Source organism: Epinephelus lanceolatus, chromosome 16 (genome assembly GCF_041903045.1).
Source record: "Epinephelus lanceolatus isolate andai-2023 chromosome 16, ASM4190304v1, whole genome shotgun sequence".
Taxonomy (NCBI): domain Eukaryota; kingdom Metazoa; phylum Chordata; class Actinopteri; order Perciformes; family Serranidae; genus Epinephelus; species Epinephelus lanceolatus.
In genome coordinates, this window is record NC_135749.1 from 20,224,584 (window position 1) to 20,251,679 (window position 27,096).

General features: G+C 41.5%; 1 protein-coding gene across 1 annotated transcript; it reads left to right on the forward strand.

The window, feature by feature from the left end:
- Positions 1 to 617: 617 nt before the first annotated feature.
- Positions 618 to 24,065, forward strand: LOC117264134 (zinc finger protein 516-like). Its single transcript, XM_033637965.2, has 5 exons — positions 618 to 895; positions 15,623 to 17,162; positions 19,310 to 20,602; positions 20,853 to 20,917; positions 23,885 to 24,065. The coding sequence occupies exons 2-5, from the start codon at positions 15,821 to 15,823 to the stop codon at positions 23,933 to 23,935; spliced, it is 2,751 nt and encodes a 916-aa protein (XP_033493856.2). The 5' UTR covers positions 618 to 895; positions 15,623 to 15,820; the 3' UTR covers positions 23,936 to 24,065.
- The last annotated feature ends 3,031 nt before the right edge of the window (positions 24,066 to 27,096 follow it).

The following is a 27,096-nucleotide window of genomic DNA, read 5'->3' on the forward strand; positions in this document are numbered from 1 at the left end:
ACCAGAGCTTCACAAAGACATTTTAGAAAAGTTAACATTAGTTAAATATTTGTTAAAAAATAAATAAGTATTTACTAAACTGATGGCAAATTACTTTCAAAAAGAACCAGCGTTGGCAGTTAGCCACCAAGAGTAGCCACTGGGACTAACCACAGTCTAGACAGTCTAGGGGACTAACTAGCTTACTGCTACTTCCGCTATCTCCCTGGAAGTTGGGCCCATAATCCTTTCTACAGTAGGCCTAGTGTCCTCAAGAATAAGGTAGATAGGAGAATACTTATGAACCAAAACACACTATGATTAGTCACACTGCACTGAAGCAGTTTGGCTAATGGGGTTTTAAACCCTTTAAATAAATATTTTACTTACTTTCTGAGGGTAAGAACACACGGTTTGACTGAAAAAATGATTGTATGCTAGAGGAAGACCCCGTGTGCAGGCCATTTAGAGCTCATCCACCTTTACATTAAAGCCACGACGACATGTTCTCCAGTGAACTAACGTTAATCAGTTGTAACTACCCAGCGCGCGCCCACCGGTCACCTCACAGCTCAGTTGCAGTGAGTGGAGCAGAGCCGCGCGCACGCAGAGATCACCGGCCGTTGCTTGTTATTAACGTTAATAACGTTATCTCTCGCGTCACTCAAGTCCCCAACATCGACTGCTGCCGCTGCGCAGGAGGAGGACAGGACTGCGGTCCAGGTGCACCGCTGTGATTGAGAGACAGTGAAGTTTTAACGCTACGGAGAAGAAAAGAGATGAACCCCCAGCTAACGGACGGCGCCCTGATTTGTCGACAAGTGTTTATCTGTTAAACGAAGCTCGCCGACGGCTTTTTATCGGTGATGGGATTCCTTCAGGAGCGACCTGCCGCCTAACGTTAACCCCCTTTAAGGTAAGCTAAACGACGGTTAACTAACGAAAGATAGTGTGGCGGACAGGAGTGGGATGCTGTGGTGGCTCAGGCAGCGTATGGGTGCTCTGTTTTGGGGAGTTTGTGTGGGCGAAAGTTAACTACAACATCCCGTCGGTTAGTGAGTCGGTAATATGGATGTCAGTTATAGTGAAACACTCGGGCCAAGTGTCCTCTGGATCTCGTGTTGGAGCAGGCTGCTACACGCTCTCCTCCACAGTATCATCACCATTATCGGGCTGTTAGTATTGTCTTTGCTGCGGTTTGGCACAGCTGTGAACCAGCTATCAGTGAACATTATCAACGCACGCAAACTTGTGCTAAGTGAGTGCAAATGGGACAGACAACAAGGCTGCCATTGTACCAGATCAGAGGCGGATTAACGGAATTCCTTTTCTCTGCACTGTCTCAATGGCCTCCAGTCTCTCTCTCTCTCTCTCTGCCTGCCTGCCTCTGTGGGTATAACATCTTGATTTCTACCTTCCTCCACCTCTGTTACTTGTTAGAAACACCGAAACACCTCAGTAACCAGAGCCGAGCAGAGATGTCCAACTGAGCCATTGAGAAACATGTGGATGGGACAGAGCTGGCTGGATTGTTGTGGTTATTGTTATCAGAGCTTCTAGCTGGGGAAAGGTGATTTGTAAACAGCAAGAGTGCAACTCACATTTATCTTCATTAGTGATTAATTGTTAAGTCAATAAAAAAGAAATACCTATCATAGCATCCCATCTTTAAATTGCGTATGTGCGACCAACAGGCATAACACCAAAAGGGATTTAATGAAAATGAAAAGCAGAAAATCCTCACATAACCAAAGAATGTTTGGCATTCGGCATAACCAATAATCAAAATTGCTGGAGATTAAGTTTCTGTTAATCGACTAATTGTTTCATCTCTAGTGAACTGCATTGCAAGGTGATACCACTGGCCTTCAAACCTGGTGTGTTTAGAGTTAATGAGCATGAGAGGACAAATGTGTGTCAAATAGGTCTTTGGGGTGTTTATCTTTCCTGCTGTTGTCTCATGACTTATCATCAGTGTTAGCATTGAAGGATAAATTATGTAGTCCTAAAAAAGTCTAATTATATCCCACAGGCAATCAGACATGATAGCAGTTGTAGCTCTTTTCAAAGACAATAAACCAACCCAGATTTTCTATTTCTTACTCATCCACCCCTCCCAACCTCCTCCCATACACTTGCACATCATGCACAACATGCACCATCCCCAGTCCCCCCCCCTCCCCCGTGTATGTGGCCAACCAACATGTGGGGAGGTAATCCCAGCTATTAGGGTAATCTCCTCAGCATGACGATCAATAGGGGAGGGTGTGCGACGACTACCAGACAAGAGTAGCGGGGGGACAAAATTTGTGCTAAAGAAAAATGATTTAATCATCCAGATTAGGTCAGGAGACTGGGGTCTGGACAGGGGCTTGTTGCTGGAAGGGGGGAGGGGTGCAGACAGAGCAGACAGGAAGATGTGAGGGGTAAGGCCATCTCCACTTTGGGCAGCTCCCTTGTGTGACAATGGGCTGAGACATTTTGTTTTCTGTAATCTGGAGTATGACAACAACAAAATACGGCTTCAAATGCACAGTGCCAAACCCATTATGGGACTGCTGCAAGCGTGTCAGTGTGACAAGGAAAAACATTACTACAAAATCACAAACAGAAATCACACTGCATGGCGTTGTAAACAGCATTTAACAAAACAAAAAAACCCTCAAAAATAGCAAGAGATGATCAACTGCAACAAATTACATTTTGAGTCTTTAAACTCCTGTGAGGTACTTCAAGGAGAGGAAATTGTAAAGGAGGAAAATCCCAGGAGAAATAGGTGTTCAAAACAGGTCAAAGTCATCATGCTGTTGTTCCTGTGAACGCATTAAGAGGTTGTTAAACCACAGCATGTGCCGGTGGCTTACATCCAAAATATCTTGTAGACCAACTCCCTTTATTCACCCTCATATGAATATGCGCACAATTTGAAAAAGTCACAGATATACCAGTAGGTTACAGCAATAAATTATTATTTCTGTTGTGTATTTTTGTATTTAATTATAAAGCATTTAACCGTTGAATACCTTATTATGATACCTAAAAGTTTCAGAAAAGCACCTGAGCTGGCACAATACCTAATAATGTAATGTAAGTGCACAGGGCCATAAGTCTGCAAAATATAGTAATCTGTTTCTAAAATGGTGTGTGTGCATACATGTGCACATTCCTGCTGAGTTTGCTTCCTCTGCTATTATGTTATAACCCCACAGCAGAGCATACAGATGGACCACATATTGGATTCAGTGCAGTGTTAACATATGCTACCCGTCTCTCTCGTGTTGTCTTTGTCTGTATGGGGTGTGTTGGTCCAAGCTACCTGGACCTTGTGGCCCAAAATATTAAACAACTTATAGGGACAACATGTAAACAGATGGGAAAGGAAGCATACACCTAGTTGCTGCATCATACCATGGCAAGACATCTGATGTAATTAGAGCTGAAACAATAAGTCTCTGGATAAACTTTTATTGGTTTCAGCTTTTCAGATATGAATATTTGCATTTTTCGGATTAAATATTTCAACTTGTCATCAGGAAATTGTGATGGGCATTTCTGGCACTTTATGGCCCAAACTATTATTTAAGAAATTAGAAGATTAAATTAATTCCATTTACATAATTTTACAATTTTTTATATAATGATCCCGCAATACTGACGCAATGAAGTATTTCAATACACTTTTTTAGACAGAACCAAACAATGTCAGTGTAATGCTGCCACAATGTGTGATTTTGGATAGCATACCACTGTGCCGCCAGAGGCATGATGGGTGTGACATGTAACACTATATCGTCAGCTTCTAGTTTGACATATAACATACACATCAAGCAGTACTTTACAAACAATAAAAGTGGCATAACATGGCAATAACAATCATTTAAAGTCTCAGTTAGATGTCGGTCAGTCTTGTCCATTGCTTGCAGAGTAAAGACCTCCCAGACCTCACTGTCTCCCCAATTATTGGTTGCTGTACTTCTGCTTTGAGTTAGCCACTAACCACTGCTAGCTGCTTTTTAAATCTTGCGGTGGTGGGTCACACACACAGCACATCGTCAAAACAAAACGTTACACCTGTCCCATCCTACCTGTTCACACTTTTTACACAGATGACAGTTCGACTCTTAAATCCCCCATTGCGTGTTTGTACAATACAGAACAGCAAAGTGGAATAACAGAGCAACATTCCTTCCTTGAACAGGCTGTGTAAAAGGGGCCACTGTTTATCACCGAATGAGGTTACACGATGATGATTAAGCCTTTAGCACACTGATGAAAGAATGGAGATATTAGTATTATTAACTGAGTTTCAAGGGTGACATTCAGAGAAAAAATGCTGTGTGAAGTTACTGCTAATGCAAACCAAAAATTTTCGACTGCTGCACCTTCACATTATTACCTGGCAAAACACAAATTAACTTACTATAAAGTAGTCAGAGGAAATGAGGTGAGCTTAGCACTTAGCGCAATAGTCCATCAAAGGCGTGTCTACAAAACAAGACAATGATCATTTTTAGCATGTTTTGACAGTGGAATAGTTAAAGATATTGCAGGAAGAAGGAGCAGTCACAGTGAGCTGTTCAATTAAGCAGGTGACAGGCTGCACACCTCCAACTAAATGAGGTAACCAGCGCCTTTCACTGTGCCCTGCCGTCTGCAGACTCATACTGTTTGCAGCATAAATTGTTAAAAGTTGCTCACAGAATGATTGAAAAAGGCTAATTGTTGCCTGATTTCTTAATTTAAATGACAATAGTTTGTTCTGCCCCCCCCCCGAACTCTTTGAACTGTCATATTAAATTGCATTTGTTGTTATAACAAATCAACCAGTACTGAAATATTGAAGATTGCTACTTTAATCGCTAATGAAAATAACAGTTAACTGATGTTAAGATCTGTCAGCACGTTCTGTTAAAGAGAACTAAATCAGTGTATATGTCAAACATTTTTTGAAATTGGAAAAAAAATGAGCATTTACTGTAGGAACTGTTTCAATGTCCCTGCCATCATAAACTCAAATATTACTCTTTATATGAAGAGTGTTGTAGTCTAATTAAAGTCAGGCACAGGTCTAGTGCAGTGCAGCATTCCTCTCTGGTTACAAAGCAACTTCTCTTTGATAATATCTCGTCCACCAAAACAAAGTGGAAGTAAATACTGAATGGGTTTTGTGATGAATCAGATACATTCCTTGGGAAAAAAAAGAACTTGCCCTTTAAGTCTCCAGTGGAGGAACTGGAGTGCAAACACTGGCAAAATGTCCAGATGGAAGATGGGAGGGATGAGTAAGGCGTTCACAGATCCCTTCTGTTTGGCCCCGTTGAGACAGAGGGAGACGAGATTGGATGGGTCTGAGGGAGTCAGGTTACTTATCGGCCCATTCTACTCCAAAGAAGCGGTGGTGTAAAAGATGCAATACCCCCTATGGGAAACCTAATCCAGACCCTACTGCCAGCTGTCATTCTTTTGCTCCAGGGTAAAATCGCAGGTATCGCCTTACCCTTCAATCCTTACCTTAATCATAGCAGGAAATAGGGAATTACACACATGTTGTTCCTGTAGTACAACTCAGCATCTTCTATGTAATCTGAGAATCTTGATCTTGTGCATTGATCTACATATCACAAAAGAGCAATCCCATAGGCAAAGTACTGGTTGTAATCATGACATTATGCTATAGGTTTGATCAGTTATTAAGTTTTTGCATTTGGCTGAGATCAACACCAAATTCTTATCCAGATCACAGAGGAAAAATGTAAACACTAAAAGGATTTCTGGCCTAATTTAAATATTTCAGTGTAATATATATTGTATCACACTTTAAAAGATCACAGCCATACAAAGCTCACTACTGAGATAAAATACCCTTATCACAAAAGGTCAAGATGGTTAAGATAAAAAGGGAGCAGCTCTGAATTAAGCTATTATTTTTCTGTTATTTAATTTACAACCATGCAACTTAGAAGTTCAAAAGGTTTAAGAGGTTTAATACTCAACTGCCATGCAGGTATAACTGAACCAGTTACCACATTAATTGATCAGGACATTGAAATAAAAAAAAAAGTTTAAAAAGAAAAAAGGTCCATGGTGGTAAATGGTGTACCTGTGTTTTTTTGCACAATACGCAAAATAATAAAATTGTGGTTCTGTTGACAGATATTTTAGTGAGAAGGGTAATTTTTGCATTTCATTTTCACTGAAAAAAAAAAAAAAAAAATTAAAATTATGACGTGATTTTTCTGGGGTCTGTACCATACACTGTATAAAATAACGGAAGTAACTACCGTGATATCACCAACTGGTTTGTGGATCATGTTTTGAAGGCTTGAGTTTGGCAATTTGGCAGTCATCATTTTGGTTTTTTTTTGGAGCCAGAAGTGACCATATTGGGTTGAGAGGGTGGAGCTGTGGAGGAGTGAGGGGTGGATCTGACTCAGACTGAAGCAACGAAAGCCTATCATCAAGTCCCGCCCTTAAATATGTGTAACTTTAAGCCTTAATAAAATGTAAATGGGTGAATTATATAAAAGTTCAGTCCCTGTACAGTTGTCTTGAATGTTGAAATTGGCTATAGAGATCAAAACTGTTTTTTGTACTAAGCTATAATTGTACTCTAAAGTTAGGCATTTTACACATAAGTGTCTGTGGGGATTGACTTGCTTCAGGAGCCAGCCTCAAGTGGCCATTTGAGAAACTCCAGTTTTTGGCACTTCCACCTTGGCGTCATCTTTAAGCCCCGGAGGTTGCCTCTTGGTCTGTACAAAACAAGCATGACAAGCACATCTGGAATTTCATATTTAGGCTTGGGCATCAGTATGTTGTGTAACATTAACTGTATCAAAAAAATTGCAGCTCCTGCGATTTGGATATTGCATTTGACCATATTGCAATTTCATGAATATTTAAATTAATTGTGCAGCACTACTTGTAGTTTCTAATGTTTTGTGCACCATATGGCATTCTGACTAATTCAGAAAATAAATAGCAGATCAAAAGTTAATGAAACTAAAAAGTAGCTGCAGCTCAACCAAACTGATTGGACTTTGCCTTTAAATACCTAATTATTGGCAAGTGTATCTTAAAGCCAAATTCAAGACTCAAACTGAAGGTGTCATCAGGGTTTTAATCCTGAAATTGCGCCACTGAGAAAAAAATCAAGTGTGACTATCACAGTCTCATTTTCCAGGTCAAAACATGACCAAGATTGTTTCTTACTTAATCTAATCTCACTCTAATCTAACAAACACACGAGTGGGTTTTTGAAGGTTGAGGGTTTCTGTGGTGTCAAGCTTTGGAGGACACCAAAACGTCCTGTATATTTAATCTGTGTTAATCTGTCATGTCTTCTTTTGCATCAGCAGTGTCATCTATACTCAGGCCAGACCGAAATGAATGAGTATTAAAATTAACACCTGACAGAGGTAGTAGGTAGAACAAAAGGATGACAGAAAAACCGATCAAGTGAAAAGACATGAAGCAGAGTGACAGAGAGACATAAAGCGAGACTGTCACAGCGAGTCTGAGCTGACCTTGCCATGATAATCTAATCCCTGTCGAGAGTGCTTTTTTTAGAGAGCAAGTTAATGCCAGCAGATTATACTCCAGTGTCTCCCACACTAGCCAATCCACACTGAAAAGAGAGTAGGACCATGGTGGATTCTCAGACCTACCACAGCAGATAAATTAACATCAATAACAGAGGCCAGAATTGGAAGAATCATTTGAAAATGTCTGCAGAAATCACATCTCTCCACTTTTCTTTTCTGCTTTCAGTGGCACCATTAAGTTAGTTTTGATGTCTGCATTTGGGACAGCATGAGACAGGCGACATTTGTTGTTGTTACAGTTCACATTTTAACAACAGGTAAAATCTCATGCCAAGAATGTGTAGTCTTTGTCAGTTTCCCCTCCCTGTGTGTGCTTTATATGACTCCATGATAAAAGGCCACTCATTGAGCAGCTCATCTATGAAGAGTAATCCCTGTATATGTTGTGTAACTGAGTGCAGAGTTGGACAAGGAGGGGGATGGGCATGAATGTGCGCAAGTTTGTCCGTGCTTGTGACTGTTGAGCTCATGGCTGTCTAATCTCTTAGGTACATTAGGCTGTTTGCCCACAGCCCTGTGCTGCTTCACTGTTTTATACAATTGAGTCATTCTAGGAATAGTGTTGGTCCCAAATACAAGTTATGCCTCAGTTATAAATTCATAGTTGTGTTGAGGTATATTATTATGTGTCAGTCACATGATAGTGGGCTCATTTTACTGTCAACATGCACAAGAGTGACTTCACTTTTGTCACTTTCTATTGCTCATTTTCTATTTCTTTTTGTAGCACTTATTTGGATAAGTGCTGTTTTTGTGAACTTAAAATGGAAGATTATTTTGCTCACATACCTAAATGTTGGGCATGCTAACTGATGTCATGCAAGCACCTGGGAGTGTGTTGACTCACCTACATCTGGAAGGAGTCATCTTCAACTGCATCAGCAGAGAATCAGCAGAGAATTTCTGCACACTTGCTCCAAAACACAAGTAATGAGATAACGAAGCTATTGTTCTCCTTTGCTGGAGCATCGATCTGTACAGGTGTTCAGTATGGCTGACTGTCAGGTCTTTGACTTTTATTTCATGAATAGAAAGAAGTATTTCCGATAAATTGAAATGGAAGCTACAGCTAAATAAAGCCTCGTTTCCACCAAGCTGTCCAGTTCAATTTAGTCCTGTTTTTTTCGTCTCCCCTCTGTTTGGGTAGCTACCACATTGATCCGATACTAAAAGGTAGAGTTCAAAATGCTGCAGTCCGTTCATTGGTCAAAAGAGAATAGTCACCCCAGCTCTAAGGACTCAATACACAAACCCACTTTTTTCCAAATACCCCATCAATTGCGACCACTGTACACACTTCAGCCTGTTCTCTTTTTGATCTAAAAATGTTGGCGTGTAACCCCGTTCCACGGACAATCAAGGAGGTGCAGATGTTCCTTTGCATTGCCTGTGAAGAGGAAATACAACAAAAGCTGGACAGAGCAGGGATTAACTAAAAATGTCAGTGGAAATGCAGCTCCAGTGTGTTTCAGATATTCACCATAAAACATTAAAATCAAAGGAGACTGTGGCCATTTAAATAATCATACCTGTTATTCCTATGGTCTAAAACAATCCAAAAACATTAGCTAATACACATGCAACTTAAATTTGTGATGTCATAGGGGTATAAAGTCTGAAGATGCTCCATAGACAGTGCATTGAGAAAGATGTTATAGATGACGCACCCAGGGGAATGTCCTGAGTGTACGGGAACATTTTCTGTTTCAGAACTGAGAACACTACAATAGAATAATGCACATTTGGGTATAAAAAAGAAACAAACATTTTGTTGGTCCATAAAATAGGGCTCCCATTCATTGTCCATGGAGCAGCTCCGGACTTTATACTGACATCACAAGTTTGAGACTTTATTTTCTGGTTTCGGGATTTGAGAGAGAGTCTCTCATGTTCAAAAATACTGATCAAACTTTCCTAGGCCATGGAAATAACATATTGAAAGTTCCAAATTTTATTCAGTTGTATCAGGACAGTGAGCTTCCAATGAGGGAATACATACTGTATGAAATGTTGGGAAAGCTGCTATAAAAATGTGAATCAGTCAACACACATTAGCTGCTGTAAATCGTAGCTTGCATCATGTTCCACCAGTATGAGAAATGAGTAAAAATATTGTTTCTTTTTTTTTTTTAGTGACTTTCCTATGCCGTTAAATAAATTTTTTGAGGGACACAGCCTCCAGAAAGTTCCCTTGATAGTACTTTCTAGAGATGAAAACAGTACAAAAATTTCACATCATGATTATATTGAGGGCGGCACGGTGGTGTGGTGGTTAGCACTCTCGCCTCACAGCAAGAGGATTGCCGGTTCGATCCCGGGCGTGGGAGCCCTTCTGTGCGGAGTTTGCATGTTCTCCCCGTGTCAGCGTGGGTTCTCTCCGGCTTCCTCCCACAGTCCAAAGACATGCAGATTGGGGACTAGGTTAATTGGTAACTCTAAATTGTCCGTAGGTGTGAATGTGAGCATGAATGGTTGTTTGTCTCTATGTGTCAGCCCTGCGATAGTCTGGCGACCTGTCCAGGGTGTACCCTGCCTCTCGCCCGATGTCAGCTAGGATAGGCTCCAGCCCCCCCACGACCCTCAAGAGGATGAAGCGGTTAGAAGATGAATGAATGATTATATTGACCAAAATTATCACAATTATCAGCATTTTTGCTGTATTGTTAAAATGTACTAAAGAATGCTCAAAAAGTACTGATACACAGTTTCATATTGAAAACCATAAACAATATTAGAATAAACATTAAATAATAACAGCCAATACCTTATGTGAAAATATGAAAACCATATCAAATTAACATTAAAGATGGCACCAGTGGCTATGTGTCTGGGGGATTGTTGCTGAGCTTGGTTGATGCTGGACAGTATTTACCGGCTTTAATGATAATTCAATTTTAAAACAGTAATCCTACACACAGTGTTTTTAAAAGTGATTTGATTGTGTGCACAATTACATTTACAGTGATCACAGCAGACAGGTTTCTGAATTTTAGGAAAACTAAAGACAAAGGGAGGAAAAAAAAAAATTGAAAATATCCTCCCTTTGTATTCAGAGTACACCTACAACAAAGAAAACATTCTGAGTTAGTGTATTAATTTTGTTTTCTGCCTCAGTTGTGTTTGCAGTCGGTGGAAACAGACAGGATTATTAGACACAAAACGGTAGATGCGAGCTGAGGCTTAGCGAGTGACTATGGCTTTGAACACTAGCATAAGGACAGTCACATGCTATCTCCAGTCAGGGGTATGTTGGCACAGGCTTGTTGCTGGTTGTTGAGAATATTTGGATGACTTCAGCACATACACACACACTCGGGCAGGCACATATACATGCACAGTCATGGGGTTCACACATACTTGCTTGTACCAGTTGCAGAATTTTGCAGATATTATTTATAATTGAACATTTATTTGTTAAAAAAGGTGTGTGAGGTGTTTGGGTGTTGTGGATGCTTAAGTATCTTGCAAAGCAAATTCAGAGGAAATGCTATTTCCAGATCCCGGCAGGAAATTACACCCACAGTTTCAGTGCAGCAACCAGGCACACAGGCACAGCACACACATACGACACACCGACAGTGGATATTTTCATACACACACACACACACACACACACACACACACACACACATTACAGCACACAGGCTCTCAGCATCAGTGCCCTGACCATAGGGAGTTTGTGCTGAGCTGGTTGGGACGTCAGGATGAATCAATGCGAGGACAGCTGACTGGACATGCCTATTCATCTGCCAAAGAAAAGAGAGAGAAAAAGGGAGCGAGGGATTCTAAAAGAAGTGAGTTAAGCCCCTGGAGCAACATGTTTGGCTATCTGCATTACTTAACAGATCCTCCAAAGGGCTTTCAGTAGTTATGGGATGAAAGCAGAAGAGGTTGAGAAGATACAGAAAAGGGAGAAAAAAGGAGTAAACTGGAGGGCTCAAATTATTTTATAAGATTGATTTTTGGTAGAAATGCAGTGAACAAATTCCTTGTTTAGCACAAATACTGTATAACTGCATTTTCTTGTGTGATTTAGCAAAAACAGGAGATGCAAATATATAGCACACACTAAGCACGTAGGCTGCTTTAACAAAGGCGTAAGCTCATACTGTAGAGGCGGCTCACTCTATACTGATGGCCCGTTTATTCCCATCTGTTGCCCTCAGCTCTCTGACTTTATCCCCATTGTGTTAACTCATTACATTCGCCTTAACCTTAACCCCTTAATTGCCACCCTCCAGTTTTCCTTGCACATCCTCCCCCTCTTGGAGACAGTGTGCCACGTTGCCCGTGCACTAATCTGATGGCGTCTGCCTACCAAACACCTGCCGTGTGCGGAAAAACCTCCTAAACTCCTCCCATATTCCACATACAACACCCATTCCAGCGTGAGCGGATCAGCACACATGACCACGAGCAGGCAGGCGTGCATGGAGACAGATGCGACCGTGGATGCAGATACAGATAATTAGACAGTCTCAAACCCTGAAAATCACGACCACAGTCGCCATCTCTTTTTCTAGCCTTCGTGTGTTACGTGCACCTAGGTTTTCCCCACACTCAAAGACTGACAAGACAAACAAGAGTCGCCTTTTGTCCTGCCTTTTTGCCCAGACATGTATTCGAAGACAGTGACATGTAGGCCCAGGCCTCTTTGCTTTAACAATAACACTCTCGACCCCCCAATGAGGGGTAGAGGGCCAGACATGAGGCGATGTGACAGTTCTGGTGCGGCCAACACAATAGCAGGTTTTTCTTTTGACTGCCTGGCTGGCTATACGCCACTGAGTACTTTCTTTTACTATTAATAATCCAACAAATAGTCATGTTTGCCTGAGGAACATGTTTAACCACATCAGACCCTGCTTGTGTCGTGCTATTTTTCATGTAGAGTACAACAACTGTTTGTCCTGTTCCTCGACAGTTTGCTCTGGGTTTCATCAGATGTCTTAGATATATAGAAGATATGATTAGAAATTAAAAGTTAACACAAATTATCACGAGCAGCAGAGATTAAGTAAGAATTCTCCCATTATTTAAAGAGTAATATTTAGAAATGTACCTTGGTACCTTTACCCACACTTTTGTGCCAGTACTTACCCTGGAATCAGGGCTGTGTTTGTGCCTGTATGTGAGCTTCTAAAATGAAGTTTGTTGATAATGGATTATTGATCGCGAGTTAGACCGGACTGCCCCCTCAGGGCTCATCCTGGTTGGCCAGGAATGAATACATCTCTTCATGCTCCACCTCACACACTCAATTTCGGCATAGGAAACCAAAGGACCAACACACGCATGTTGAGACACTGACCCGCGCTCTAATACGTAGAGACAGGCGTCGCTCATCCACTGAGAGACAAAGGTTATTCTAAAATCTGTGCAAAGCAAATTGCCTCAGCGGGCTCCCTCTCTTAGGACATGGTTTGTGTTTTTTTTTGTTTTTTTTTTACACATACTGAGTGAAACTACCTCACATGCAAGCAACTTCTGCTTTCATTGTGAGTGTAATCATAGTGAAACCAGTCTCTGCATCTCGAGTTCTGGGTACCCACCTAAAAACAAAAAGAGAACAAAAAGGAAATGGGATTTTGTTTGAAACACAAAAAGTCTATCAATGTCCTAGCAGTTCACTGATGTGGAAGAACAAAAGATTGTGTTTTACGTAATACTGTCACCATTTAATAATCATCATGCACAGTGTACAGATGTTATCTAGAGAACTATTACTGGAATCACTGTATTACATATTGTAAATCTTTATTTCTTTAAGTATTCTAAGTTTGTAAGGCAAAAAGACAACAAAATCACTGGTCATCACTTATATGTTCAGTTTTAAGCCGTACTGATTAATATCTCTTACTGCTCTAAATTCTAAAGTTGACTTTAAAGGTCCAGTGTGTAGGATTTAGGGGGATATTGGCAGAAGTGGAACATAATAAGTATGTTTTCTTTAGTGTATAATCACCTGAAAATAAGAATTTACATGTTTTTGTTACCTTCAAATTAGTCGTTTATATCCACATAAGGCCCGTTTCCACTGAAGAAGTTCCTGGTACTATTTGGGGGGCAGGAACTACTACAGGAACGTCCTCTCGCTCGGCCCTCTCAACCGCCGTGTCTCCACTGAGAGAGCGGAGTACGAGGAAGGTTCCTGTAAAGTTACGGGCTCTGGATGTGACGTAATCGTTGCGCGACCATTTTGACCGGGGCGACGTAGGGACGCCGTTAGCTGTTAGCTGATAGCGGTGTCTGTACTAACTCACTAAATGGCCCGTGAAAAAATTATTTTTTCCAGCGGATGTCTTAGTTACAACATAATTGAGCTAACTGGAGTAGTTTCATGTTGTATCCGACAACGGGAGGCTTTTAACAGATGACGTCCTGATGTTAGCTTTGCTGCTGCTGCGGCCACTGATGCTTTCTAGACATCGTGATTTCCCAAAACTGAATAAATACCACACATAAACACAAAACTGCTTTGCTAGCTCAATCATGTTGTAACTAAGATATCCGCTGGAAAGAATATTTTTTTCATGGGCCATTTAGTGAGTTTTTTTTACATGGTGGCAGAAGCTATATGAACGAGCTAACCCTCGTCTGCTGAGTTTTAAAAATGCCGGCTATTTTGTTGCTTTCTGTTGTCGTCACATCCCTCCTTGAGTATATCCAATCAGCACCAAGTAATCCCCAAGCCCCAGCCAGGAGTCTTTTGGGGCCGTTCTGAGTACCTACTCCGAGGCAGGGACTTGTTTAGCCCCTGTAAAAGTTCTGGAACTCTGTCCTTCGGGGGTGGTTCCTGCGGTAGAGACACGCACCAACAGTCCCGGCCCCGTAAAATTACCCCGAAGTTCCTGCGGTGGAAACGGGCCTATAGGGAGCAGGTCTTCATTTAGAGTACACCATGTTTCTACAGTAGCCCAGAACGGACAAACCAAACAGTGGCTCTAGATAAGGCCATTCACGTTTTCACATTGGCCACTGTAGTGAGCAACCCCTCCATGACGAGCCAAAAACTGATTTTTAACATGAAATTGCTTTATTCAGTTTTTTTAAGTGGTTTTTATCACCTGATCTGTTTGTTTTGGAGTGGAAGAGACCTCTGTGGATAATTTGGCTCCTGATAAAAAAAACCTCCTGAACAATGACCACTGAAACCATCCTTATCAGGAGTTCGCACTTTGCATGCTGGAGAAGTTTCAGCTGGTTACAATGTGCAATTACAACTGCAAGGTGCCACTAAATTTACACACTGCTCCTTTAAGGTTTATAGGCTTGACAGCCTGAAAGCACCACATGTTTCATACCCTTTTTATTGTAGTGTCTCTCAGTCACAGGGCTATGAGACATTAGCTGCTCTTGTTCTCAGTTTATTTGCAAACTGAACTCAGGCTGCTGAAGCCAAACAGCAAAAACCACAATCCAACTTTACTGCCTGCTCTCTGCTTTAGCATTGGCTTCCTTTCACACTCGCTTCAAGGCTAACTCCCTCACCCCAAACCAGCAGAAAAACAACATCCTCACTAACTCCCTGCCAGTCACAGGAACGCTATGGCACACAACCACTGTCACATAGCTGGAGTGACTGACAGGCTTCACGGCTTCAAACATAATAACATGTTTATTGACATCCTGGAAATCTCTTCGCTGCAACAACAGTCCTTTTTATCTGTTTGTTTTAACACAGTGACGCTCATGTCATAGCAGTCACCTGCTAACATGTTACCCTGTCTGTAACAATATGTATCATAACTGTGCAAGTATCCAAAACAGTTTGGCGGTCTTTGCATAGCTCCTGGTTTTACGGGTATTAGTAAATTCTTGAAAATTATTGTTCCAATCATCCATCATTTTTTTCTATTTATTTCTGTTCTGAGAAAGGAGTAATATTTTTGGCTCCTTTTCGGTCATGGAATGTGTATTGGAGTTGTTTTGATTGTAAAGCTGATTGTTGTTCATTAGAGGAGCAACTAAAAATGAAATTAAATATTAAGTGCATTCATCTCAAGCCTAATTTTAATTTCTTTTTCTGTTTTTTTCAGGTATTCTTGTGAAAACAGTAGGCAACTGGATAAAGAACATCTCTTCAAAAATCAGGATGGACACTAAAGCTGTCACGTTTTGCAAATTTTTGATGCCTATTCTGAGAACTCGCTAACTTTTGGGAGATAAACTGTTATAGTAAGAAGATTTTATCACACAGCTTTGGTTTTTGACGTGCCGGCGTTTCAGGAAACGTAATGGAGACAGAGGAGAAGGATGATGTGTCACAAAAACCCACAGCTAAAAAAAAGGCAGAGCCAAAGGAAGATGTGAATTCTGGCCACATCTGTGGGGTGTGTGGCCGCAGCTTTCCTCTTCTCAGCTCTCTGTCACAGCACATGAGAAGACACACACGGGAGAAGCCGTACAAGTGTCCGTACTGTGAGCACAGGACGGCTCAGAAGGGCAGTCTGAAGGCTCACATTCGAAGCCATAAACTGGGTCTATTCAGCCATAACCTCAGTGACAAGGAGGGGAATGGAAATCAAGAGCAGAAAGATAACGCAGAGACACCTGACCCTCCGGAAATCGTCAACACATCTGACAAAGCTCATAGTGTCAACGGGAAAGTGAAGAAGAAAGGAAACAAGAAAAAAGTAAAGGGTAAAGACTCTGAGGTCGGTGACGGAGCTGATGATGGGCCCTGTACCTGCAGCATCTGTGGCCAGGTTTTCCCTCAGGTACTACGCCTTAAGTCCCACATGAAAAAGCACCGAAGCCCCCAGGATCACGGTTGCCGGATTTGTGGACGTCGTTTCCGCCAGGCATGGTTCCTCCAAAGTCATATGCGGATTCACAGGGTGAAAGCCCAGCTAAGAGGTGGCAAAAGCAATGAGCCGCCTGCCACTATCAATGGAGTTCCTCAGGACCCAACATCGCTGACAAATGAAGAGTGCCTCTATGAGCTCTGTGCCGGCTGTGGTAACTTCTTCTATGACCGTAAGGCATTGCGAATGCATGAAAAGCTACACAAACCGAACCACAGCCGCACTCAGACACAAAATCCACCACAGGAAGACACTGGCGCCTCGCAGTTGGACATTACTAAGAGGTGTTTTTTGGAAAGCCTGAACCTCACATGTGCTGGACCGAGGGAGGCTTCTGAGGAAAATCGCCTGGGCAGGCGAATCTCAGAGCTGGATCCAGTTTGTAGTTACCAAGCCTGGCAGTTGGCCACAAGGGGACGACTAGTGGAGGCCGCAGAGAAATGTCTGGGATGGGAGGAGAGGCTGGCAGATGCCGAGGTAGCATATGACACAGAGAAGGGCGAGTATGTACCCCTGAAGCAGGAGAAGAAGAGGAAGCAAATCGACACCTCCAGCTCCAACATTAAGAAGATGAAGGGTGATACAAGCCTCGATCACACATCCAACAGCTTGGCTCACACTAAAGGTGGTGACAAGAGGATTTCCCAGAAAGACCGTATTCTGTTGAACGGACTTGGTCATGCGTTTTATGAGGCGCTGCAGATTAAGAAAGTCAAAGATGTCCGCCTGACACCTAAACAGACCAACAGCACCAGGGGCCCAGACCAGGAGGGTAAGCCACACACACCACTCCACACTACAATATATGTGCTATCTTGCTTTCCATGAAAATGGGAATCAGTTCGCAGGCATAGCTTTTTAAATTATCCAAGGTTATGTTTTGGACATGCAAGTGTGCCTCAGTGGACTTCAATACAGAAAGATCAAGTCTCTCTGTGATATTGCTGTGAGGCAAGTCAAAATTACCAGGCCACCAATGTGGAAAAGGGAGACCTCTAGTGAATATATAACTGAATTACAGCAACTGTTAATGCATTTCTTAATACAAAAATGTCTTTTTTAATGCTCACTCATTAAGGCACCTTAGCTTCAGAAGATTTTTAAGGGATTAATAAAGTTTAATTCCAAAATTATTTAATAAGCTAAAGTAACATTTTGTTGGCTTTATAATTTATTAATTCATAACAATATAATGTAACTGTTATGTTAGCCTCAGCTGTACTGAGAGAGCAAGAGCCTTTTTTAGAAGAAAATTTTATCTTGAAAACTAGAAATCACTGTCATTGAAACTGTTAAAGAACACTGTTGTGGTTGTGGAGAATAAAAGTCGCATGTTATACTTAGCCTATTGCTGAATAAAAACTTGAAATCTTGCTTTGTTCAACAAGATTTAATGCTGCTGCTTGGAAGTTGGGTACCCAAGCGGTTTGTCTACTCTATCCACAAATTTGTGTTTAAGATGATGGAATGATTAAGATAACAACAGCTTCAGATTTTTTTATTATCATTGTTGTTTGATTACTGCCCTTTAAGAAAATTCATGGTAAGTACTGTCCAGTATCAACTAAAGTTAGCAACAGCCTTCCAGATTCAGCGTGCAATGTGGGGTTTTGTTGCTATTCCCTTGTTGACGGAGTTGGTGTGCAGGCAAACCCAGAGATGCTACTGGCACCTTGTCCTCATCCACAGTGATACAGACACTTGAGCATGCATTTCAAAGACATTTGATATAGTTTTCACATGTTTACGTAAGTATTAGCCATACTATCATTTTAATGTGTGTGCCAATAGAAAGTGTATAGTGCTGCTAATTTTGTTTGTTATTTTCAAATGTGTGTATCAATACTTTTTAACATTTTCAGCACATTTATAACAATACCATGGTAGTACTAATAACTGTAATTATGGGCCCGAGCCCAATTTAAACCCGGATGACGGAAGGATGACGCAGTTATTCGGCAATTAAACCACCGTTTATTATTGAACTGTACAGGTTACTGTTGGCCGTAACCACGCCAAAACAACCAACAAACAACAACTTAGCTCTAACTCCATCTGTGCACTCCTGCTCTCTCCTCCAGCTCGCTCATACACACACCAGCACGCGCACTCACACAGCCCTCCTCATCCCCGTCACACTCGCACCCCGCACCTCATTCAAGCCCAAACATGCCATTAACTCACAGAACATTGACATTACAACAGAACATTTACTGCAGGGTCGCTACAATACATAGCCTATAACATTATCAAATCATAGCTTTAAAAAAAAACAACGTCATAGCTGACCGGGCCCGGCCTGGGCCCGTCAGAAGGAGGGGGGCTCCCGGCCCGACCCGGCTTGGGCCCGCGGGCTGGGTCAGGCTCGGGCTTGGGCAGAGAATCTAAGCTCTACTGGGGACACACCCTATTGTTTCCCTGATAATGCTAAGTCGTAAACAACAAATCCATGTTGAAATTGGCAGGAGAAGAGGAGAGGTAGTTAGCATTAGCCTGAACTAACCACTAACAGAACTTACAGATTAAGTAAAAATGAGTATTGGGCAAAGATAAACAATTCTCATGATGTGTTCAAATGTTTTTGCAAAATTTAGTTTTGGGCAAGAAACTTCAATAAATGCAGTTATTTGAAGGAGATTTGTTGATGTTTTCACAGCATTATAAAAATGCATATTAGAGAGGGAATCATATTATCATAATCATATATATATATAATGGAGATTTCTTTGTTTCCATGGCACTAAAGGGGAAATAAATAACAACATTGGTTATTGGCTTAATTGTTATTTTAAACATCAGTGTTGGTTTAAGACCAGAGTTTCCTGCATTGCTGCATCCCTGTCTATGTGACATACGTATACTGACACAACACTCATGTTCCACACGTCTTTACACTGCTTCCTCTGCTCTCATCTACAGATAAAAAGACGTACTTCTGTGAGCACTGTGATTTCCACACTGTCGATGCCTCACTACTCAGGTCACACCTGCACAGGCAGCACCAGGACTTCCTGAGTCCCTACAGCAAACACAGCACTGTGTTGAACAACATTAACCAGAGTGGTTCCAAAGCCTCAAGATACATGGACTACCTCAGAAACAGGAGTGCGCTGCTCAGTCAGCCATACTGGAATCCTTACACGTGTCCGCTCGGCCAGGGGTCAGCAGAGTCCTGCATTAAAACAGAAAAGCCAAATGGTGCTGAGATCAAAGGACAAGGACATACTACTAATGATGCTGGAAGTCTCCTTAATTTGTCTTCATTACCCATAAATGAAGGAGACGGCACTGTAAATGAGCCCATAAAGACAGAGGGCCTGGTGAGACATCAGTGCCCATACTGCTCCCACACCACTAACTATCCAGAAGTACTGTGGATCCATCAGCGAGTTGCACACAGGGTGGACAGCAGCAGTTCCATGGCACCCAAGTGGGCACCCTGCACCAACAGCCTCAAGAGTTTAAAGGCAGGTGCTACCCAGTGGCGACGCACAGGGCCTCCACCATTCCTCGAGGGCAAGGACTGCCCTGCTTTACCTGCTCCAAGAACTCAGCGCACACAGCCTCCAGGTTTGACAACCCACAGCAGCAGCAGCAGCAGCAGCGGCAACAAGCACTCAGCCCCCAAGAGCCAATCAGGCACCCCAAAGTCCAAGCATCCGGCTAAGGACTCACGCTCCTCAGATGGGACACAGTCTAGTGGGAGGATGGGACTCCTACCTCAGAAGAAGTCTGGTGAGCATAACCGGGCAGAGAAAGCAGGAAGTAAAAGCTCCAGCACCCAAGCTACTTCATCAAGCAGTATTGTGCACAACAAGAGTGCCCCGAGTTTCCAGCCTACAAGCAGCCCGAAACACAGAGGCCACAGAGCTGCGGTGGAAGGAAACTTCCCACAGGAGGGTTTGGGTTTCATGTTGGCCAGAAATCATGGCGGGACTTCATCTAACGCTTCTGCAGATAGACCCCATTCCCGCAGGCACTCATGTGACTCCTCCTCAGGTCCCAAGGGTCCTGATCTGTGGGCTGCCATGAACATGTGGGGTCACAAAGCATATTTAGAACCCCTCCGCTATGCTCAGGTAAAGAATGACTCAACAGGAGAAATGCCAATGGACACTGATATTTTGAGTCTCCTAAAAAACTACACTCCCCTCGATCTGGCTGCTCATTACCAGCAATGGAGGTTCGTTGATCCGAGGATTGATCCACAAGGTGGGAAGGAGCTTTGTTTTGTGTTTGATTTACTCTACATGAGCAGATGAATAACTGAATATTTATATTTCAATTTGCTAATAATAGTGTCTGCTTGACTTCCCAGTATGAGTGATGTCTAATGTTACATTGTTTTACACTGGAGGATAAGTGATAGTCAGCAGGGGGCCTTCATTGTAAAACTTCTTGACTGAGACATGACCATGAAATTTATATTTACACATCTGATTTTATATTTCTACTTTTACAGCAATGTTGCAGTTAATTGGAAATTTTGGAAAAGAAGTCCACTCCACCTCTGAAGCTTCCAAACAAGTATGTTGTCTTTGCAGCAGCAACTGATATTGTTGTTTTAATAGATATTGTCTCCTAGTCTTCAGCCTATAGACAAGTGATTGAACTGACTTGAATTAATTAAAGGCCAAATTCAGAATTTTATTTTATTTTTTTTAAACCGCTTATCCTTTTGAGGGGCGCGGGGGGGCTGGAGCCTATCCCAGCTGACACTGGGCAAGAGGCAGGGTACACCCTGGACAGGTCACCAGACTATCACAGGGCTGAGACATAGAGACAGACAATCATTCATGCTCACATTCACATCTACGGACAATTTAGAGTCACCAATTAACCTGCATGTCTTTGGACTGTGGGAGGAAGCTGGAGTACCCGGAGAAAAAACCCACACTGACACAGGGAGAACATGCAAACTCCACACAGAAGGGCTCCCCCAACCCAGGGTTCAAACCGGGAACCCTCCTGCTGTGAGGCAACAGTACATTTTTAACATGTAGTTGAAAAATCTGTTTAAGTTTCTAAAGTAATCATAATGGAAAATAAGTCTGTTTCACTGCTGTCAGCATTTTCTGCAGTGTTAATCACTGTGTGTGAGTAAAGACTACCTTCACTAACAACATAAAGATACACTTTAAAGGTCCAGTGTGTAGGATTTAGGGGCATCTATTGGCAGAAATAAGACCATTCACATTTCTGTGTGGTTGCATCGGCCACTGTTGTTCTCCTACATGCTTTGCACAGTTGGTAGCACCCTGCAGTGATACCACTAAGCCCACTAAATCTTACACACTGGACCTTTGAATGAAATGATGCAGAAAAGGCACAACCTGGTGCATACAAATTCACCAGAATGCAGGAAATTAAAAGTTTGACTCAAAATTCAAGTGCCCCATCCCTTTTCTAATTCTAAAACAAAACCTACGCTCTTGAGTGTGGCTGCTGTTTAGACTGTCATCTCCTAAAATTAAGTAAATAAATTGATAAGGAAATGAGATGGGTCTGGATCTGGTGGTACACCACCTCTGCTAAACAACTTACAGGAGACATCCTGTACTGTGTATAGAAACATCACTCATATAAACAAACCTTTATCCCCAAAGTATTATGTCTTACATTTTGTCATCTATTGTATGTCCATGTACTAAAGGAAATGCCAGTCAGGTGGTGGTGGGACAATGCTTTTGTTTACATTGGAGATTTTGCCGTAATTACAGTGAACCTGAAATGCACGACTCTGAAGTCAGCGAACTGCAAACCTGAACCTTCAATTTCACTTTCTAAAATTAAGAACAGCATAAAAGTCCTTCTATCCCTCACCAGTATGTACAGTGTGTCTTCACCAACTGTGTGTTCCTGTTCTCGTGTCTGTAGCTTGTCTGCGTCTGAATACAGTCTGTCACTTCTGTGCACACGTGCATCTGCGTGTTTTCATGCGTTTGCATGCACGGCTGTCAACTTCCACAACCTGGCTGTCTCTTCCTTCTCGTTTCCGTAAGAGAGGCTGACAGGGATGAGGCAAACAAATAATAAAAAAACATTGTTGTCCCCCTCTGGGTAAAACTCGCCCAGCATCTCCATATGGTGTGTCATCATCCTGTCAGTCAGACCTACCCTGATGCTACCTACAACTGCTCTGGCTTTCTCCTCTTTTCCCCTGAAGTAATATGTGGGCAACTTTTTAAACACTAAAGATGGGCAATAGCTCACTCTGTAGGGGTGAGGAATCAGCCATCAGATTATGTAACAGGAATAACACTCTGTGGGGGCAGTTTGAACATATTTTGTGCTATAATACAAATTATGAGAGATTGTTTTATGTTCTTTGTGTCTTCTTTAAACTTTAAACTGTCTTTAAACTTTAATTTTTAGGAAGTCAACAGCTTCATTCCATCCATAATATGCATATATTTCACTACATGAAGCCTCTTTATGTGCACCTCATAGGTCAACTTACACAGAGGCCACTGCCTAAAATATCACAGCATAGTGTTACTATGCTGAACATATGAACATATCATATCATCAAGACATTCACTTACCACTCAAGTGTAGAAGTACTAACACATATTGTATACCCAAAAAAGTTGGGTATATTTATACAGTATTTTATGAAGGATATCAACGCTAAACGGACAAAGAGATGCATTTAAATTTATGGCTACTGTAAAAAAAATATTTGTGTCCATATCTAATCAGTAAACAGCTCACCATGTTTTTAGATTTTTGGTTTTATATAATTCATTTGATTCCCAATCACCTTCACCTTTAATATTATGGACTTCAAAATGGTTTCAGAATGCAATATAATGGAATTTTAAACAGGCGATTAATCACCATTAACTATTGGCATGTAGCAATTAATTGCGATTTTTAGAAATAAATCGTTTGAAAGATCTGTGGGAGTTTGCATGTTCTCCTCGTGTCAGCGTGGGTTTTCTCTGGGTACTCCAGCTTCCTCCCACAACCCTAAAATTTAAATTGCCTGTAGGTGTGAATGTGAGTGTGAATGGTTGTCTGTGTCTATGTGTCAGCCCTGTGATAGTGTGGTGACCTGTCCAGGGTGTACTCCGCCCATCATCTGGGATAGGCTCCAGCCCCCGCGACCCCTAACAGGATAAGCGGTTACGGAAAATTAATGAATGGTTAACTAAATTTCCAATTACAAATTCCAGGTCAAATTGATACCTCCTGTTGAAATATACTTGTAGTCACTGTATGATAACTGAGTGGTTGTTATGAACAAAAAAAACTATTATAAATTGATTTTTCAAGTAATTATGGCAAGAAATGTGAATATTTCAGATTGTGATTTTAGATAGCATTGTTGCCTTTTAAGCGTGTATGATTTGGAACATTCAAATATTTGGTTATGGACTATCGGCTCATTGATTGATAGTATAACAGTGTTCATATATACATGCATACACGTTCCCTCTCAGTGTTGTGACATAAAATGTAACTGATGTGCCTCCCGTTTGTTTCCTACAGGTGAACAGCCACTCCACTTCCTCCTCAGGGTCTCTCCATGAAGGAACGTGAAGATACACTGTGTTCCTGCTGGCTTCCAGCCAGCACGACACTGCTGAACAAATCGGCCTGCTGTTCTTTAAAGGAACCAGCCATAACTCCTAAAAGACAGAGGCACTGGATAATGCACAATACATGCAAAGCAACAAGGAGGACTGTTATTATTTTGTAATATGGTTGTTTAATTTGAAGTGTTACGCATGCTTTTGTTTGTGTAGATGTTAATTACCATAACACACACGGAGATATTGTTCTATGGAAATGAGGTATGAACTGTTGTAGTTTATTGTGAACACAAACACTTAGGGGGGAAACGAAATGTGAAGCTACGTTTGCAAAAGGATAAAGAGGACATATTGGCTAAAGGCCCACAGATATCTGCTGGGTTTGAGTGAAAACATTTAAAAAACATCAAATGTTAAAAATCAGGATGCCACGAGAAATGTTCTGAAGTACTTCAAAAGCTGTAAAGTCTGACCTGAAGATTATACATCACTTTTACCTCTCTCTATGTAGGTGTCAGTTTGTTGTTTTTTTATGGAGCCTACGAGCTTGTAAATCATCCTTTTTTGGTTTTTGGTTTAGAGTTAGCATTTGATTGTCTCAACATTCAGAATGTGCAGCAGGGCACTGGAATATAAATTGCAGCTCATTGTCACCGTTCAGGTTAATGTCCACATTCACATAATTATTCAAATCTGGATATGAAAGTTGACACTTGTCATCCATCACCACGCTATGACAAGTATAATGCTGGTAAAATCTTAAGTGTCAAAGTCAAGCAAAGGTTGACATTCACAGTTTTAACTAAAACTTAACAAAGTCATGATCTCACTGTGAGGCACTATGGGGTGGTTTAATTACAGCTAAATCGGGATTTAGCAGTATAAGCTCATAACCCCACGCATATAAAAGGGATAGTACAGATTTTTTTGAAGTGGGGTTGTAAGAGGTACTTTTCTATAGTCAGTGTATTACCTACAGTAGATGACGGTTGGCATGCCCTCACTTTGGAGAAGCAGACAGGAGTCCCACCTCAGGAGTTAAGCAATGCACTGCTGTGGACATGGGCAGCAGCAAAATTTATTTTAGCCACCCCCAAAAAAATATCACTTTGCCTGGAGACAGCTCTTTTCAACTGTGAAGCTGGTGTCTATGCTCTCTTCAAAGCCACCAGACTCCTTTGACAAAAACAGTAAGTTTACCACACAGTACAGGAGTTGCTGGTCTACTGCTGCCTTGAATGGTTAGTTTATGTCAGTGTGTGAATCTGGTGTTTTTGTGTTATTGTGTGAGGTGTTTTAAAGGGCTAGTTCGGATTCACCAAAGTCACACAGTAACAGAAACAAACTAGCTGATCGAGGCAGTGGTAGACCAGCAACTCCTGCTTTCTGTGAGGTAGAATTACTGGTTTTGTCAATGATGTCTAGTGGCTTAATAATAATTGCTTCAGTTTCCTGTCAAAAATGTCTGACAGCAAGAAAAAGCAGTCAAGATATTCTAAAAATAGCGTACACTTAAGCTGATATTGATATGTTGTAGATTGCTGAATATGTTTTGCTCATGCCCCCATAATATTCAGGTAATACTCCAACTATGGATAAGTACCTCATACAACCCCACTTCAAAAATTCTTTAGTATCCCTTTAAGAGAAACAGGATGCACTGGTATGACTTCAACTCAAATAGCTGGAAAAAAATTCTCATAACATTACGTTTGCAACGTTTTTACAAGCTTTTTGTACAAATACTACAAAACCTTTCCACACTTTTGACATAGCATGATCATACCCAAAGCAACTTTCTTTATATGTTAATTCACTCTGGGTCAGTGTATATCCAAATACACCCACATTGATTAGTGCTGAAGGGGTTCTCCAGTATATCAACCATCTTCTGCTACAATCTGTAGTGCCAGTGGCCAGGTTAACTAACCACTCACTTCCAGTTTAAAGCCTCAGATTATACTACTTAAAGGAGCAGTGTGTAGGATTTAGTGGCATCTAGCTGTGAGGTTGCAGATTGCAGCCAACTGAACACCGCTCTGCTCACCACAGGGCGAACAAGCAGCAGCCTCCGGGGCTGAAAAATGAAGCCAACGCAGAGGTGCCAAAAATTGCAGTCCCTTGAATGGCCATTTGAGGCGAGCCTCAAAAGCGAATCAATCCTCCCAAACAACCACATAAAAATGCCCAACTTTACGGCACAGATAAAGCTAATTTCCCTGTTCATGACATCTGTAAGGGGGGGTGGATTTTTATATAAGTCACCTGTTTAAATTTGTCCAAATATGGTCACCTCAGGTCATATCTGGTTCCAAAAATCTAAGATGCCGACAGCCAAAATGCCAAACTCAAGGCTTCAAAACGGCATCCACAAACCAATAGCTGACATCACAGTGGCTACATGCATTACCTTAGTACGGTCTATGTGCAAAAGGCCATCTCTAGAGCCAATGCTTGGTTTGTCTGTTCTGGGCTACTGTAGAAACGTGGAGGACTGCGTTGAGGAGGACCCACTCGTGGATATTAAATTCCATTTCTGCCAATAGATCCCTCTAAATCCAACACACTAAACCTTTCATGTAAATCAGCAATAACTATCCTTGTGTTTTTAAGCGGTTACTTACATCCATGGTAAATCCATAACCACTGACAAACCTAAGATCCAGAAGAGACAATCAACTAATGTGAAAAAAAACAAACAGAAATATTGGTGGCCATTATCATAGCCAGTCTGTCAAGCACGTTTGTGTCAAAATGACTGATTAACAACAAAATGTGGTGTCCTGCTTTATGATTAAGTTTGAAATATAAATGCTATAATCTGTCCTTTTATTCTCCGATCAGAAAGATGGTCTAAACATCTGCACTCATTTCACATTGTGCTAGTGACGTAGCAATTTAATGCTGTGATTTTCTTTTTTTTTTAGAAGTAGAAACTGTAGCGATAACTTTTACTGACGTGGCCCTGACCTCCATCTGCCAGTCGTGCTACTGAAGAGGCTGCAAAGTATTTTGTTTTTGACTTTTTGAACTCACCTCATTCTGACATTTGTTTTCATGTGTTTTCTGTTTGCAGATTTGTTTAGTATGTTTATATTTTTTAGTTCTGGGTCAGTGTATTCATCTCCCATAGAGAAGTAGTCTATGCATTTGACAAAAAGCCATCAA